This window comes from Hippocampus bargibanti, linkage group LG20, assembly GCF_051943395.1.
Source record: "Hippocampus bargibanti isolate YZ-2025 linkage group LG20, ASM5194339v1, whole genome shotgun sequence".
In the NCBI taxonomy this organism is placed as follows: Eukaryota; Metazoa; Chordata; class Actinopteri; order Syngnathiformes; family Syngnathidae; genus Hippocampus; species Hippocampus bargibanti.
The window spans coordinates 8,454,219-8,472,311 of NC_142753.1; the positions used below are offsets into that span (position 1 = coordinate 8,454,219).

The following is an 18,093-nucleotide window of genomic DNA, read 5'->3' on the forward strand; positions in this document are numbered from 1 at the left end:
GTTATCTCAGGTTGCTAAAAGCAACCATGCTAATCTTTCAGCTTTACATTCAAAAACGCTTGACACTGCTACATGATAAAGTACTTCATGTACAGCTTCTACATCTTACTGTCCCCTCAACTCCACGCATACGTTGACATTGAACTGCCCGACAACAAAAGTGAGTAAACCCCGAAGTAAAAAGATCCAAATTGTGCTCAAAGTGTCAATATTTAGTTTGGTGACTATTTTTTTTTCACCCCCTTGCCCCAGCACTGCAACAACCATTTTGGTCCTGGAATTCGCAAAGCCACTGGAACCCTTTGAGACTCCTTCAGATTGACATCACGGTGAGTGGTAACTAACTTTTAATCGTCAATTCATCTTTTTAGGATGCTCCTAAGATCCTCAATATTGAAATACAATCATGTAGTCCATCACCTTTTACCCTTAGTCATCTTGGAAATGTCTCCGCTGCCATGTCAGTCCTCGTGTCTCCAGTATACTTGTCCTTGTCCATTCAAAATGACCTTAAGAAAAGATTTTGCATTTAGCCATAGAGTAATACAGTGATACCTCGGTTTTCGACCATAATCCGTTTCAGAAACCTTTTCGAAAACCGATTTGTTAATAAAACCGAAACAGCACTTTCCATTAAAATCAATGTAAAGAATCTTAATCCGTTCAAAGTTTAGAAAACAACTTTGTAACTATTTCATCGCATAAACCGGATATAAACTTAATAATAGAGCAGGTCATGTGTAAAATTCTATAAAAACAAACTTTTATTTTCACCAATTTTTAACATCAACATTAACATCTGTACATAAAAATCTATCTTTCTGCCACGGGGCGTGTTGGCACCGATCCCAGCTGTCTTTGGGCAAACACAGGGAGGGCACACTAACTTTTCAAACCATCCTCTGCTTGCTTTAAAATCATACTATTCAAGAGATCTTAACCAAATATGTCTGCATTTTCGCAAAAATAAAACAATATTAATGGGTCGGTCACAATGAGACAATGAGGAAGACGTGACATCGAAGGAAGTGACGTATCAGGAAGCACATGGTAGTCGAGTGATGCATTCAGACGCACTCAGTTTGGTTGAGAATCAAATTTCGGTTGTATAACGGGGAATAAAAAAATATGACATTTTTGGTTGAAAAATGAATGGGATGAGAACCGAGACGTTCGAAAACCGAGGTTTGACTGTATTAGTAATTTGCATGTTCAGACAGAAGATGGCAGCATCTCGGCATTTTCAAAATGCACCTGCATGTGCTGCTCTACAGTCATATTAAATTAGAAGAAGCATCATTCATGACCTGCACACATCCTGCCCAGACCGATAAAGAAATCCAAGGCACACTTGTTTGTTTAAACCAAATAAATACAACAAAGTTGGCAGGGTTGGGTGATGGGGGGGGGGGGTTTGCAACTGATACGCAGAGGCAGTTGAAGCCGGGATAATTACTGCGGAATGTTCCTCCATCTCCCATATGGAATGATTGTAGTCAACACACACTTAAGTGGCAGTTAGGAGCCAGCTGATTTTTCTCACCAACCCTCCATGCGTCTAATTATCTCGACATTTGCCACAAACGATCTGCCGCTTCGGAGCCAACAGGAGTGCAGAACACTCAGAGAAGGGACGAAAAAAGGGGGCGGTGTCTGTGTGGAATGCTTGGCGTTTTTTTTTTTTTTTTTTTTACGCATCCAAAGTCAGTGCGAGAGAGCCCCACAGGAACCCACGCAAAGGCTGTAATTAGTTGTCATTTTGTCAACAGGGGCAACACACACTCGGTTAGATTTGCGGGGGAAAAGAAAGAACAACGCTCTGCTCTGCCTTCAGATGCGCAAAGAAAGGTAAAGTCCAACATTTTGATGAGTTTGTGGATTAGTATGATAGAAGATGCTTTGAATCTCTACATGTGCTTGTTTTTATCCTGAAACCTTGATGTGTCAATGTATGTGTGGTTTTTAACATTGTTTTGAATGGAGATGAATGCACATCTTTCTCCCATCAAAAATCCACCCAAAAAAAAAACATTATTTTATGTTTCTTTTGGCATCATGACACCTTTCATTCTTAATCTAAAATGTGCTAAAATCATTTGTCATCTTCCACTTGTATCTTTTTAACATAAAAATCTCATCAAATGTTAGCAAAACCAATCGCATCAACACATTTTGGGTGCATTTTGAAGTCAACTCTGACCATCCGGGATGCACCCGAAAGGATGTCCTTCCTTAAGCATATGGAAATGGAGTACTCAAGAGGAGTCTCTTCAACAACATGAATTATTCTTTCAATGCGAACTGCTCTGTGCGCACAGCTAATTCATAGTTGTGAGTTAAAATGACATCATCTCTCTTCTACTAGATTCCCACAAACCCCCTTTTTCTCCCTGAAAAAAAAAAAAAAACACATCCATCAGGTTCATAGTTTCCACCCAGCATCACACCAACATCTTGTTCTTGTGCCATTTGGGTGCAACTTGTGCACGCGTTTCATTTCTTTTTCCGAAAAGTTGTCATTTGTTTTCACACACTTTGGGTTATGCTCTTGAAATAAAACGGGGCGGGAAAGAAAAATGTTCTTTTCCTACTTGTTTTTTTAGAGCTGCATAATTTTGTCATGTCTTGACCGCAGCCGCATTCCTGTGCAATTCTTACATTTCGGGCGGAGGAGAATGTGAGCCAGAATATTTAATGTTCATATGAATGAATATTATCCTGTCCGAATGATCGAAACAATGCATGCCAATATGAGTATTTCTTCAAGATGACATACAGCAGGAACAGTAAAAAGATTTCTTTCGCCTAGCAACCGGAATCAGGCAAAAAATATATAGCCTGGTCCAAGTCACATCATCTACATCATAAAACATTTTTTTTCCGACTGTAAAGGCAATGTTTGGAATACCTTTTATAGCACGTTTTTTCAACTCTCAAGCAAGCGAGAATAGTAAAAATAACAATAATATATGCACGCTGAGCTTTGTCAACATTTGAGTGCACGAAGAAAAACACAACATTGATCTGCGGGTGAATTCACCTCTTATTTTCCTTCCCTTCAAAAGTTACTTTTCTTGAAATACAACTTGTCGTGTTATAGTAAGACCTAAAAAAGACGGACAAAAAAGCAAAGAAACAACAAATTCCTGAATGCTTTGCTACACTTTAAAGCCTTATATATTTCATGAAATATACAAATTGAACTTTTGGTATCCTGTAAACACTGCTGTAGATTATTGTTTGATTTGAGTTTGACAGACAAACAATTCAGGAAAAAACGACAATTGACCTCATACCTCAACTTTGAAAGATTAACTCATTCACTGCCAGAAAATGTGCAAAAATGTGTCCACTCCAGTGCCAGGGTTTTTGTCATTTTCACTCAAATTGCAGAACCCACAGAATATTGAGTTTTATGACGACATAAACATTCAATACGGCGTAAGAAACCTTAGAATCTCTTCTTTCATCAGAAAAAAAAGGTCAGACCTAAGTTATACGGGTCTCGAGTTATATGAGCTTGAAATGGGGGCGGCTGTACGAAAGGCAAATGTTGCCCCCTTGTGGGAGAGAAAAACATTGCCAGAGATCTGACCAGTGCTTTATATGTATTACATTGTATTATGGACATCCACCCTCATTTCAAGCTCATATAACTCCACACCCATTTAATTTAGGAATCAAGTCTTTTTTTCTGATGAAAGAAGAGAATCTACAGGTTTCTTACGCTGCATTGAATGTTTATGTAGTCCTAAAACTCAATTATTCTGTGGGTCCTGCAATTTGAGTGACAATGACAAAAACCCTGGCACTGGAGTGGACACTTTTTTGCACGTTGTCTGGCAGCGAATGAGTCAATAGTACTAGTATTGGAAATTTAATTTACTCCAATTGCCAAGACTGCCCAATCATCTGTCTTCTGTATGGCCATCCAATCCAAATACATTTAAACCCAAGCTCTCGTCTCATATTCATTGATTAAAAATAGAAACGGACATTTTCACTATTATTGTATTCCCCTATTTTTTTTTTTCAGTCGCCGTTTTTAATTGGTCTTACCCATATCTTTTTTTTGTCTGTATGCGCATGTATAAGCGGCGTCAAAAGGCCCCGCAAACAACATGACTTTGTACTTGGGATGAAAGGTTCTGCAGTCATCCGATGGCTGCTATAGAGCAGCTTTTGTTTCTTTGTTTTTACTGTTAGCACTTTTTAAACCCGTGGGTGTCACTTTTCCTCCAAAGCTGCAGTCAAGGCTCCTCGATGGGGGACGCCAGCATTGTGTACGCACTTCCATCAATATTCTCTTTCACTCCCCCCCCCCCCTCCCCAAAGTCAAGGGTGTGGAAATCGAGAGTCAAACAATACCTGGACTGTGCTAAGCCCCGAGAAAGCCGTTAAAGCCACTCCATATCTATTCCTCTGTGGGAATAAACATTAGAATTTTGGGTGGTAATTATAACTCCACTTTGTTACTGACTGTACCGCACCGGGTCATTTGGCGGTTGTTAACATTCAAGAAGAAAGCGCCGATTGTTGAAAAGAGAAAAAAAAAAACCGCTTGGAGTTTCTGTCCAGGTTCTGTTCTCATACCATTTCCTCATCATATCATAATATTTTGCAGCCAAGTTGGAAAAGGTTCAAAGATATTCTGCTGCTGCTGCTATTTTTCGACAAAAAAACAAAACAAAACGATAATGGGCTCATAAACCAAGAACCGCGCAGATGAAAACAATTATACCTTGATATGAAATGCGCTATTTACATCCCGAAGTGGTCCAAGGTTTAAGTTTTGCGTTATCGTTTTGGATTAAAAATGGAGGTCGCTGATGGTGCCGGATTTAAGGTGGTCCAATTTGCGTGTCTCCCTCAGGATAGAAACGACACCACCCCACGGTCCTTTCAAAAAAGTACCGAGACTGATTTACAATCTGTAAATGTGGCATCACAGAGCGCCGATGCGTTTGTTGAAATGTCGCGGCTTGGAATTGAAGCGGATTTACGTGGAACAGGAGATGTGAGACAATCTGTTTTAGTCAACGGATGCTACACAACAGCTTTGTGTTTGCTTTCAACATTTAGCTTGTAGCAGACGTGCACGTTCCACCATGACGTCCCTGATCCGCTGGTGAAAAGGACGCTTTGATCCTCTCTTCTTTAATCTAAAACTACTTCATAAAAAGACGGTGCAGAAAAGTGCTAAAGATTGAAAACTTTTTGTGCCTTTTGTGTTGTCACGTTATTTGTTATGGCGCCGCGAGAGTGTCTGCCTTTACAGCAGCTCCTGTATTTTGTTTTTGGTGCTGTGAAATGTACATTTCTCCATTGTGCGACAAATAAAGGCTAAAATCACAGATTTAAACACATGCTTGATGAATATTGCAGGTCATTAAGCATGACAGCGGTTTTTCATCATGGAATAATTATCTGAATTCTATCGCTGGGAAAATAAACGGCGACCCCAACGGAGCGCGGTGGGGTTGGTAGATTTCCCGGCTCCAGTCGTAACAAACCTGTCAAGTTGCTGTCGCGAACCACGACGGGACGTTTGAGACAGGATTCGTCTCAGTGGCAGATCCCGCGAGACATGTTTCTATTTTTTAAAATAGATTGGATTGGGTTAGTCTCGCAGTGGAGAAATTTACATTCAACAGCAGAAAAGTGATGAAAGTAAGAATAAAGGAAAGAAAGAAGTAGAGAAACAAAATACAGGCGCTGCTGTTAAGGCAGCCACTCTTGCGGCGCCATCTTGAAGTCAAAACAACAACAACAACAAAACTAAATAACACAGAATGTGATGCAATAGATAGACAGTTATATGATTTTAAGCACTTTCTACACCCTCTTTGTAGTATGAAGCAGTTCTAGATGAAAGAGGAGGGGATCACAGCATCCTTTTCACCAATGGATCAAGGATGTGATGGTGGAAAATGCACGCCTGCTACAAGCTAAATGTCGAAAGCAAACATAAAGCATTGATGAAAAGAGATTGTCTCACATCTCCTGTCCCACGTAAATCCGCGTCAATTCCAAGCCGCGACCGTTCCACATATGCATCGGTGATCTGTGCTGACGCTCCTTTCTTGATCACAACAGCTTCTGCCCACACATTGTTTGCGTCTGTTGTGGCTTAAGACGAGAAACATAAAGGAGGGACAGATGGGGTGCGGGGGGGGGAGGAAACCATGTCCGGAAGGAAAGTCATTGTTGTGTTGCACCATTGATTTGCCTTGTGAATAGAAAATGGACATTTTTAGACATTTTCAGAGGGAAGTCGGACTGGGGTTTCCTCGCTCACAATACTTCATGTGACACGAAACAGACAGAGAGGATGTGATGGGATGTTTTTTCACAACTCCGTGAAGGTTTTTTTTTTTTTTTTTTTTACCCAGTCAGAGGAAACAGTTATCAGCAGAGAGGGTTGTCTTTAACCACCAATCCGAACATACCAAAGGGTTAAAAAAGTCTCCTCTCAAATAATATTCCCTCATTCCAACGTCTTTCTAAAACATGAAGAAAGCCTTGTTTATCTTTTCCCGCGTGTTTATCTCAAATACAGTAGCCGCAACGTCGCTTACTGGATTTTATGTCTGCGCAGACATGCGGAATGTAAACGAGATGTTAAAAGATCAGTTCTTTGACACAACAGATGCATCCTTAAAAGTTGTTGAACGCCGTTTTCCGTAAAGGTCAGCGTTCGAGAGCAGGAAGCGTTTTTCATAAATGATGATTCTTTCAAGCCGCTTTCATAACAACATTTATGCAAAGAAAAATATATGAGGCCATTGGGTTAGTTTGTGAGCTCTGGGTCGTGTCATTGTTTCGACTCGGTCTTCCATTCAGGGAGTAAGAGGGGGAGTCTCGCACGGTTCATTCCATGTTCCCTAAGGAATGTTTCGTAGAATTTTGGTTTCTCAGCTGCACTTTGTCGAGGTCATCTCCTCTTTTATGATGTCAGCGAGCCGCAACAAAGCCATATGGTGCCCAAATTAGGGTAAAAAAATATCTAAGTCTCGTAAAATATAATGACCCTAATGATATGTGAACAACATTCACTCATTCACTGTCATTCCCGAATTTGTTCGGCTTTTGATTTTTCTTGCGAGGGATGCTGATAAAGCACTGGTCAGACCTCTGGCAATGTTTTTCAATTCCACTGGGGGCAGTATTTTCCTTTTGTTCATGTTAGCGCTTTGTTACAGCTTCAAATGTTGTTAAAGCTCTATATCAATCAATATGTATGTATTGTATCGTATTTTGGACAGCCGCCCCCATTTCAAGATCAGATAACTCCGGAACATATAACTTAGGAATTAACTCTTTTTTTTCTGATGAAAGAAGAGAGTCTAAGGTTTCTTATGTTGCATTGTATGTTTATATAGTCCTAAAACTTTATATTCTCCGGGTCCTGCAATTTGAGTGAAAATGACAAAAACCCTGGCACAGGAGTGGACACATTTTTGCACATCGTCTGGCAAAAATGTGTCCACTCATTCATTGCCAGTTAAAATTACTTTGTAACCATCAAGGATGGTTAATAATAATAATAATAATAATAATAATAATAATAAATGTAATTTCTAAGCGCCTTTCAAAACTCTCATGGTCACTTTACAGTCACTGGATTTTTTTTTGTGAGGGTGAGTAGCGGCAGCCATTCGCTCATTCACTGCCAGACGATGAGGGTGGCTAACGTGGTTAACAATGCTAATACGACCTCCAAAGAATTGGAGGTCAAACAAAGTCAATTTGGCCAACTCCCTCGCCCCGATCCTCCCTTTTACTGTCACGCTGCTGACATTGTTTTCTAAACTGTGAATTTATTTTTCTTCGCAGGAGGTCGGCTTGACATCATGAGCGATCGGTTCGACTGCAAGAACTGTCACGAGTCCCTCTACGGACGCAAATACATCCAGGTGGAGGATAACCCTCACTGCATCCCGTGCTATGACCACCTGTACGCCAATACCTGTCAAGAATGTAAAGAAATAATCACCCATAATAGTAAAGTAAGTAACTTTTTATATACATTGATACCTCGGTTTACGAACCCCTTGGCTTACGAACTTTTCGGTTTACGAACGTTACATTTATGAAAATTTTACCTTGGCATACAAACTATTTTTCGGGATACACACGGAGCCGCCACAATGAGTGATGTGTCGTTCGCGAACCAGAAAATGGTGACCGACTGTTTTGTCCTCTATTCCCCGCCGCCAGTCTTCGGTTAAAGCCACGTTATTGGTCAAGAACGCAGCAGTGAGCGGGTGGGGGTTACAGACAGAGAGAGAGTGAGGCTGTTCTCCCAAAAACAAAATGGCGTCTTCGGTTAAAGCCACGTGATTGGTCAAGAATGCAGCAGTTTGATGAGGAAAAAGGTAAAATTATCGCAGAGAAAGCACCTCCAAGGGATCATTCCTCAAGATGGTGAAAGATGGTTATGTTCCTCATCAAGTGTTTAAAACTGATGAAACTGGCCACTCCATTCCATCAAGCATCAACGATCATCACAAGGGTAAATAAAACGACTTTATTATACAGTACAGTTTATTTCTTTAATTATAATACCATTGCACATTTATTATACATGAAATAAGGTATAGTTTGTGTGGTTTTAAGGCTTAGAAAACTAGAAAGTAGAAATTGGAGACCAGGGAACAGATTATTCTTATTTTAATGCTTTCCTATGGGAAATTAATTTTTGGGATACACACTTTTTGCCTTCCAGACTCTCTCTGGGAACCAATTAAGTCCGTAAGCCAAGGTATCACTGTATCTCATTATTACCGATTTTTTTAACCTCTTAACAGGATTATGCAAAACTACTGTGTGAGCTTTGTTACATTTAATTTTGTTTTAGTTTTTTTCCAATGCATGGTCGGACATGTTGGAATGATTTCAAATTCTGTTGAATAATGGGTAATATATACTTTTAACTAATGTCACAATTCTATTGTGAAACCAATTGCCTCAAACTAGGCAGTATTATGTCAACCAATAAACAGGACAAGCTAATTGCTACTTCTAACAACTCCTTGCAACACCCCATTTTAGTTCCATAAAAAAAGGAGCCTTTAAAGAAAAAAAAACACCCACGGATGTCATGAAGGCCAGGATTGTCCCATGAATCATACGCTCCCCCCGTGAGGGAGCAACTGTAAATTACCCCCTGCTGCTTACTTTGGCCCTCCAGCCTGCTCACAAGACATAGCGGCGGCTATCGCTCGTTCCATTCAAGAGCCCGCGCCTGTAAAATACTTTTTTTTTTCACCCCACTGTTCAAAGGGCCCATTGCTCAAAAAGACCAACATGAACTCTTGTTGAACTGGAGCTTAAGCAAGAACAAAACAGAATCATCTTAAATCAGAATCAGAATCAGAATCAGAATAATCTTTATTGCCAAGTATGTAGGACACACAAGGAATTTGTTTCCGGTAGAACACGCTGCACTAGTATCGTTGTCAAAAAAACTGCTAAGTGGCACTATACAGTTCCATTTTGGCTACTGTTGAAAAGGCATAAAATAAAATAAAATAACTGTGAAAATGAAATATTATCATAAAAAATATGCATATGTTTATTTTTAGATGAGTCGGCTTAATAGAATACGGTTATCGATGAGTGAAATTGAAACGTGGACTCATTTCCTCATTGGCGACACATGAACGTGTCAAAATGGTCGCCATATTGGATGTGGCTCAGCCAGGCTTCTTTTATTACACTTTTTAGACTGTGCCACTTTTTTGCGCTATAACTGAGATTCATAAAACCTTGTGGTATCCCTTTAATTAGCAGCAATTGTGGCATAATTAAGTTACAGATTGCTGAACACGCTTCTCATATTTCTATGATCGCATGCAACAATCCATTCTTTTAAAATTCACTCCAAGCGATTGAAAGTTATACAAGTTACACACGGTGACCCGCTCGTCTTTTTCTTCCCCCAGGAGCTCATCTATAAAGACAGGTACTATCATGAACACTGTTTTCGCTGCGTCCGCTGCACTCGCTCTCTGGCCGACGAGTCCTTCACCAACCAGGACGACTCTCTGGTGTGCAGCGAGTGCTACAGCAACGAATTCTCTTCCAAGTGCGTGGTCTGCGACAAGAAGGTGATGCCTGGTGAGATGGCTTTTTTTCTCCACCTTGTTTGTCTACACCACAGGTGTCAAAGTCAAGGCCCGCGGGCCAAATCCGTCCCGCCACATCATTTTTTTCGGCCCGCGAAAGCAAATCAAACTTGTTAAATTCCATGATGATCTGAGCCAAAATTTCATATTTTTGGATGTCAACCACAATAAAAGTCATTATTCTTGACTTCAGATTTGAAAACGAGTTATTCATTAATTTGCTGTGTGCTCTATATGTAATATTTGAAGGGATTTAAACATTCTAATGGGTTCCCCAAATTCATAACGGCCCTCGAGAGGAAACCATAACTACAATGTGGCCCGCGGCAAAAAATGACTTTGACACCCCTGGTCTACACCATCGCCGAGCTCACAAAGTTGTCCTCTCGGGGGCGGGGTACCGAAAAGAAGCACTTGAGTTATGTCGGGGCTGCGTTGTTTACATTCGAGGCCTGTCAGGTTAGATGTGACAAGATGGTTGCGGCCGCAATGTCACACTGTGGCAGCTGCGCTGGTGTCATATGGCTGTGTGATGTCTTGCGGCTTATGTGAGGGTTAATCCAGCGCTGTAACTCAAGTAGGTGGTTTCCCCCTTCAGCCTGGGATGTACTTATCAGCTGTTGACCTTTTCAAATAGTCTAACTCCGTTTTAGCCTACCCATTAGGTGCCAGAAATTGCTAAAACGACCTCTCACTATATGTTGCTGGAATAGACAAACAAAGTATACCGTTTTTGTATTGAATTCATCATCCGATTTTGGATCCATTAATTAGAATTTGGGCATTTTGCACCGCAAATCTACTGTTCAACTCATACCAGGAAGTGTGAAGTGTAGTCAGACATTCTTGCCGCATCTGCGGAAAACAGGTTTAACTCATTCACTGCCAGACAGGTGCAAAAATGTGTCCACTCCAGCGCCAGGGTTTTTGTCATTGTCACTCGAATTCCAGAACCCACAGAATTTTAGTTTTACGACTGTATAAACATTCAATGCAGCGCAAGAAACCTTAGACTCTCGTTTGTCATCAGAAAAAAAGAGTTAATTCCTAAATTATATGGGTCTCGAGTTATATTAGCTTGAAATGAGGGCAGCTGTTCAAAATACAATACATACAACAATACATATTGGTTTATATAGCGCTTTTACAACAGGAACAAAGCACTAACATGAAAAAAGGGAAATACTGCCCCCTTGTGGAAGGGAAGAACATTGCCAGAAGTCTGGCCAGTGCTTTTTCGGCACCCAAGCAAGAAAAAACAAAACCCGAACAAATTCGGAAATGGCGCTCTACGTCATATTTTCAATTCCTGTCGATGACACAAGAAGTTAACCATTGCAAACATTTCCATGGCTCCTCCGTTCCAGGATCCAAGATGTTGGAATATGACGGCTCCACGTGGCACGAGGACTGCTTCGTATGTCACGACTGCAGCAAGCCCATCGGCGGCGAAGCTTTCATCCCGGCCCAAAACAATTACTACTGCGTGCCGTGCTACGAGGGCAGGTTTGCGCCTCGCTGCAGCCATTGCAAGAAGGTAAACGTGGCTTTATATCGCAATTTTGCTTCTTGACTCGATTCAATAGAAAATACAGTGATACCTCGGTTTACGAACCCCTTGGCTTACGAACTCTTTGGTTCACGAACATTAAATTTTTGAAAATTTACCTTGGCATATGAACTTTACCTTGGCATACGAACTTTTTTCATACACGAAGCTGCCTCAATGAGTGATGTGTCGTTCACGAACGAGCCCGTTCTTCTAACAACAAAATGGCAGCCGACTGTTTTTGTCCTGTATTCCCCACCCTCAGTCTTCAGTTAAAGCCACGTGATTGGCCAAGAATGCAGCAGTGAAGGGGGTGGTTTACACATTAAAGAGACAGGCAGACGGCAGTCAGAGAGTTTCAACTTCCACCTGGGAACGGATTATTCTCATTTTAATGGTTTCCTATGGGAAATTAATTTTTGGGATCCACAATTTCCGCCTTCCACACTCTGGCTACCAATTAAGTTCGTAAGCCAAGTTATCACTGTATATCGAATGCAAAGTTGAACTCAGTGTTTTTGATCCGCAGGCTCTGACGAAAGGAGGGGTGACCTACAGGGACGAAGTATGGCACAAGGAGTGCTTTGTCTGCACAGGTTGCAAAACCACTCTGGCCGGTCAACCTTTCACCTCCGAGGGGGAAAATCCTTACTGTGTCAAGTGCTTCAGTAGCCTCTACGCCAAAAAATGCGCCGGATGCAACACGGCCATCACAGGTCAGTCCAATTCCCGCCATCATCCCTGCTCATTTCCAGCGTTTTGTCCGATTGCGCTCAAATTTACACTAGCTGACCACTTGTCATTTCTCCTCTCACAGGCTTCGGCGATGGCAAATACATTTCTTTCGAGGAGCGACAGTGGCACCAGCCCTGCTTCAAGTGCTCCCGCTGCTCCGTGTCATTGGTCGGATCCGGGTTCTTCCCGGATCGCGATCAAATTCTGTGTACGGACTGCAACAATGACGACTGATTGAACCACAAAACCTCAGCGCTGCACGTGAATACTGCTATTGTACCAGTTAGTTCACTCCTAGCTTATCTGACTCCTTCGTCATAACATGTCTGTCACATGTTTGATTTGTTTTTGCGTGTGTTATGCCCTGATGGAATTATTCAAAATATAACCGCTGACGAGTTACTGTTAAAAATGTCCCACAAAATTCTCATGTGACCACGTTTGCCACCAACCACACTCATTGTGTTGTCATACTTTGATACAGAACATCATTGTGTGTGCACAGTAACATGCTTTCACAATTGGCAGCTTTGTAATACAGTGATACCTCAGTTTACGAACCCCTTGGCTTACGAACTTTTCAGTTTACAAATGTTAAATTTATGAAAATTTTACCTTGGCATACAAACTTTTTTCGGGATACACACAGAGCTGCCTCAATGAGTTATGTGTCGTTACCTACCGAGCCCGTTCTACTAACAACAAAATGGCAGCTGACTGTTTTTGTCCTCTATTCCCCGCACCTATTCTTCGGTTAAAGCCATGTGATTGGTCAAGAACGCAGCAGTGAGGGGAGGTGGTTTAAACATTGAAGAGACAGGCAGACGACAGTGAGAGTTTCAACTTTAATAGTTCAAAGGCAAAGTGTAGCCTGCAAGGTTAAAATATCCTATCAATCAGGCTCCACAAACAGCCCGCTCAAGCCATCTGTACACTTGATATTATATATATATATTTACAGATCAGTCACCTCTGTTCCGAGCATGCTTACATAATCATGACCTCATGATGTCGGAATACCAACATGACGTGTAAAAGCAAAAGCCAACGCTTCATCTTTGCAGGACTCTTTGGAAGCTTATAAAAACCACCTGAACAATTACCAAAAAAAAAATGGAATCATGTCAATGTGAACACATTGCGTCCGTGTTATTTCATCATTATCCCCAACATGTGGTTGCCACGAGGTGACTCGATCATCCTTCCACTTCCCGCTTCTGAGTGCCATATTTGAACTTTGAACTTTATCCCAGCAAGCCCCCGTCAGCCTGTCATTGCGTTCGGGTTCTTATCCACTCCTGATGAAAAATAAATAATAAAAGGGTCATGTGGTACTATTTTATTTTGTTGTTGTTTTTTTTTTTTTACATCTTGTGTGTTTGCAACTGCTTTCCCAGACCTCATCCTGAAATATATTTGACCTTGTTTGAGGCAGTGAAGGAGAACAGGACTTGTTTGCTCCCCAGAGGATGAGGAGGAGGAAGGAGATGGTGAAAGCTTCCACCACAAATATTCACAGAGTCATGTCATCCTGCTCAGCCTCTGTGGACTCCAGTCCATCTGGTTGGCGGACGTTTAGGTCATCATCACTGACTGACATAAACACGGCGAGAAAAAGAAAAAAAGCAACTCTTGGTTGATGTGGATTCAAAGGCAGCAAAATCCAGGTATCCAATGCACACTCTGACACTCCATTATACAGAAATGAATACCTATATCAGAAATGTGCTCTATTATAAACTATTTTTGTGTTTATATATTTATCTAGTTTTTATGTACCTATGGACAGTGATACCTAGGTTGACAAACCCCTTGGCTTACGAACTTTTCGGTTTACGAACGTTACATTTATGAACATTTTACCATGGCATACGAACTTTTTTTCATGCACGGAGCTGCCTCAATGAGTGATGTGTCGTTCGCGTACGAGCTTGTTCTTCTAACAACAAAATGGCAGCCGAGTGTTTTTGTCCTCTATTCCCCGCCCCCAGTCTTCGGTTAAAACCACGTGATTGGTCCAGAACTTTATGATACAGTCGTTTATTTCTTTAATTATACTACCATAGCACATTTATTCTACATAAAATAAGGTACATTTTGTGTAGTTTTAAGGCTTAGAAAATTAGAAAGTAGAAAATTATGTTTTGGGAACGGATTATTCTCATTTTAATGGTTTCCTATGGGTAATTAATTTTTGGGATACACTTTGTCTTACACACTGCCTGGGAACCAATTAAGTTCGTAAGCCAAGGTATCACTGTATTTATTTATTTACCTATTTATCCATCCATTTTCCCTACTGCTTTATCTTCATTAGGATTAATGCGATCTATCTAGCTCGCTCTCTAGCTATCTCTATTTCGCTATCTCGCTAGCTAGCTAGCTATCTTAAGAATGAATGACTATGTGTCTTTGTGTTGTCATATAATTTAGTTTTTTCTTTGTTTTTTGATTTAAAGATGGCGCCGCGAGAGTGGCTGCCTTTGCAGCAACTGCTGTATTTTGTTTTTCTACTTCTGTCTTTCCTTTCCTCTTACTTTCATCACTTGGCTGCTGTGAAATGTAAATCTGTCCACTGCGAGACAAATAACGGTAAACCCAATTCATTCCAATCTCGCTAGCTAGCTATGTAATGCTATCTAGCTAGCTATCCACGTATTCATTCATTTTTGATAATCACTCGTAAACTGGTTTAAACACTGTCGTGCATTTTGTTTTCACGAGTACATGTCATGCAAATTCCAAGCGCAGCTTTTAAAATGTTGAAAAACAAAAGCGGGTCCTATTACATGTCACTCGAACCCAACAATTTTCTACCCTCCCCACCACCACAATCCCAAACGGCTTCAGGCCACAGACTGCCATTTCCTCTCTGCAGTTAAGGAGAACAACTAAAATAAAAGTCCCATCCAATGACTCTCATGATAAATTCTGTATAGCGGCCGACCAAATGCAACTTTTCGAGTCATATGGTTCCATTTTAGAAATCCTGCCCAGTTCCACAAATTACAACAACAACAAAAAAATCACATTTCCCAACGTGACAGGAAGCGCTTTTAACACATCTAGTCGGCATGCGCCTCCTGAGTCATCCGCATCAGAAAGTGGAACAAGTGGAATGTGGTGTAATGTGATCGTGAATGTTTCCAGAAAGGGCTTAGAGGTATTCAGTCGCAAAAAAAATCCATCTCTGTTTACTCAGCGACGATTCTAAGAGCGAACGAGATAATAATACGTCTTTTTCTGAGGTGTCGGATTAAAATTTATTTTCACTCGTGCCTTCGCTCGGGGGAGCTGTTACGAATGTACCGCGGGAGAGTTGCAAAGCACTATTTTGGGATCAATGAAACTCAACTCGCTTGTAAATTACTCAGTGATACTCAGACACCAGAGGATTGCCACTAAGCACCATTTTTTTTTCTCGGATTGGATTGGATTAGGTTTTATTAATCTCGCAATGGAGACATTTACATTTCACAGCAGCACAGTTATGAAAGGAAGAGAAAAGGAAGAAGTAGAAAAACAAAATACAGGAGCTGCTGTAAAGGCAGCCACTTTCGTGGCACCATCTTGAAGTCAAACAAAAAAAATTAAAGTAGCTTTTTAAACCTATTAACTCATTTCCTGCCATTCATGTTCATTCATGTTTTTTTTCTTGCTTGGGTGCTGATAAAGCGCCGGCCAGACTTTTGGCAATCTTTCCACAAAGGGGCAGAATTTCCCTCTTTTTCCATGTTGGCGCTTTGTTCCAACTTCAGCTGCGCTATATAAACCAATATGTATTGTATTGTATTTTGAACAGTCACCCCCATTTCAAGCTCGGATAACTTCAGACCCATATAATTTAGGAATTTATGCTAATGAGGTGATACCAGGGCAAATTGGGCAATCAGGCCAGTCGTCAATCAGGACAATAGAAGCAATCAGTGGAGCCGCAGGGATTAGTCCTCTGCTCCCCCCTACCTGAGAGCAGGTACCAATCTTAGCAGAGTCCGGCACCGCCACATCTGGACATGTAGGGATATATATAGGGCCGAAACTACCAGTAAGACTTTAGTTTGCTGACGAAGCTTCTTGGATAAGAAGCGAAACGTCCGACACCTTCAAAGAAGTACAGATGAAGAAACCTTTTCATCGATAATTTAAGAAATAACCTTTTTTTTCTAATGAAAGAAGAGAGTCTAAGGTTTCTTACGCTGAATTGAATTTTTATGTAGTCCTAGAACTCAATATGTGGGTCCTGGAATCATGTGACGATGACAAAAACCCTGGCACTTGAGTAGACACATTTTTTTTTTTTTTCATCTCTGTCAGTGAATGAGTTAAAGCGCGAAACTGTATCATTATCGCTCCTGGATTTAAATGATCTAAATAACTGGGTGCCAACCTGGCGCCCTGCAGGGCTTAAACCATCAAAGCATAAACAACTGATACTCCGCCACCCCATTGACCTTCTTTTTGACCTCAACTATAAACCGCGTGTCGCCCAACGAGCTATGTATAACCGTGACAGAATTTCTCCGCAGACAAACCATAATTATAGTGGGAAAAGCAATGTCTCCAGTACATTTTGGAACTATCCCGCATGACACCAACCTTTTAGACCACCTCTGCGCCCAACGCCAGTTAATTGCCTCGGTAACTGAACCATCAGTCGAAAGTTTTGGACCCTAAAATGAACAGTTTAAAAGCCTCGTTGCTCCAGTTTAGAAAAAAAAATATCTCAGAAACGGGTAAGCCAAATGAAACGCGACTCAAGGATGGAAATCCAGTCGAGCTGCATGAAAACAGGAATGCATTTTGGAGACTTGACAGTTTATCCATCACCACGTCTGCCAATGGAGCATTAAGTTCTCCGTTACAGTTTCCAGCATCTTTGTCACGCGGATGAGTTTTTTTTTTTTTGTCCCGTGAAAGATGAGTGGTGCATTTTGGAACGTTAATGCTACGCTAAATGGGCTTATAAATATAATGTAAATACAAATAAATAACACCACAGGCCGACATGCAACCTCAATTTACATTTATTCATATTACATTGATTTATTTTTATTATTTTATTTTATATATTTTCTTTATTTTGTCCAATTTGTTGAAATTGTCACGTTCAACGTCATCTGCCCGGGAGGTTTTCGGGAATTGGCACAGCTGCCCCAGTGGCCAATGTAACTTTAAACTAGTTGAAACATAAAAAACAGCAATCTTGCCAGTATTGCGTCGCATTTTATTTTATTTTAATTACAGTTAGCCGTTGCGATACAAGCTGTTTTTTTTTTAACCACTAACTACCCTCGCTTCAATTTGTGAAGATTCAGTCGGTTTCGAACAAGCAAGTTTATTGATACTGTCCCTCGATCTCGCGGTCTAACATCCGGTTAGGCGCTTTCAGTATAAAAGCAGGACAGCTCTTACCACACGCGGCACCATGCTGCCTCTCATAGGCCAGTTTTCGTACTTCAAGGGTAATAATAATAATAATAATAATACATGTCATTTATAAGCGCCTTTCAAAGCTCTCAAGGACACTTATGTTGGTCATTTTGTGTACATTGCACACTAAAATACAGACGAGCAATGTCTATGTATAAAAGAAATATACAGGGCCAAACTTAAACTGACAAAGTATAATTCACAGGAACCAAAAATAAAGTGGCGATTGTTCAAAAATTAGTTATACTT

At 40.8% G+C, this 18,093-nt stretch overlaps 1 protein-coding gene across 1 annotated transcript; it reads left to right on the top strand.

Moving 5' to 3' along the window:
- The first annotated feature begins 190 nt into the window (after nucleotides 1-190).
- On the top strand, nucleotides 191-13,756 carry LOC148883012 (four and a half LIM domains protein 3-like). Its single transcript, XM_088986937.1, has 7 exons — nucleotides 191-329; nucleotides 1,770-1,848; nucleotides 7,837-8,009; nucleotides 9,948-10,122; nucleotides 11,498-11,667; nucleotides 12,209-12,395; nucleotides 12,497-13,756. Exons 3-7 carry the CDS (start codon nucleotides 7,854-7,856, stop codon nucleotides 12,646-12,648), a joined length of 840 nt encoding a protein of 279 aa, XP_088843063.1. The 5' UTR covers nucleotides 191-329; nucleotides 1,770-1,848; nucleotides 7,837-7,853; the 3' UTR covers nucleotides 12,649-13,756.
- Nucleotides 13,757-18,093: the final 4,337 nt, after the last annotated feature.

Excerpts from the sequence above, each read along its gene's own strand:
- LOC148883012 (XM_088986937.1), top strand. The coding sequence starts at position 7,854 with ATGAGCGATCGGTTCGACTGCAAGAACTGTCACGAGTCCCTCTACGGA. Across the intron at positions 11,668-12,208 it reads GCTGCAGCCATTGCAAGAAG|GCTCTGACGAAAGGAGGGGT; the intron begins GTAAACGTGGCT and ends TTTGATCCGCAG. Across the intron at positions 12,396-12,496 it reads ATGCAACACGGCCATCACAG|GCTTCGGCGATGGCAAATAC; the intron begins GTCAGTCCAATT and ends CTCCTCTCACAG.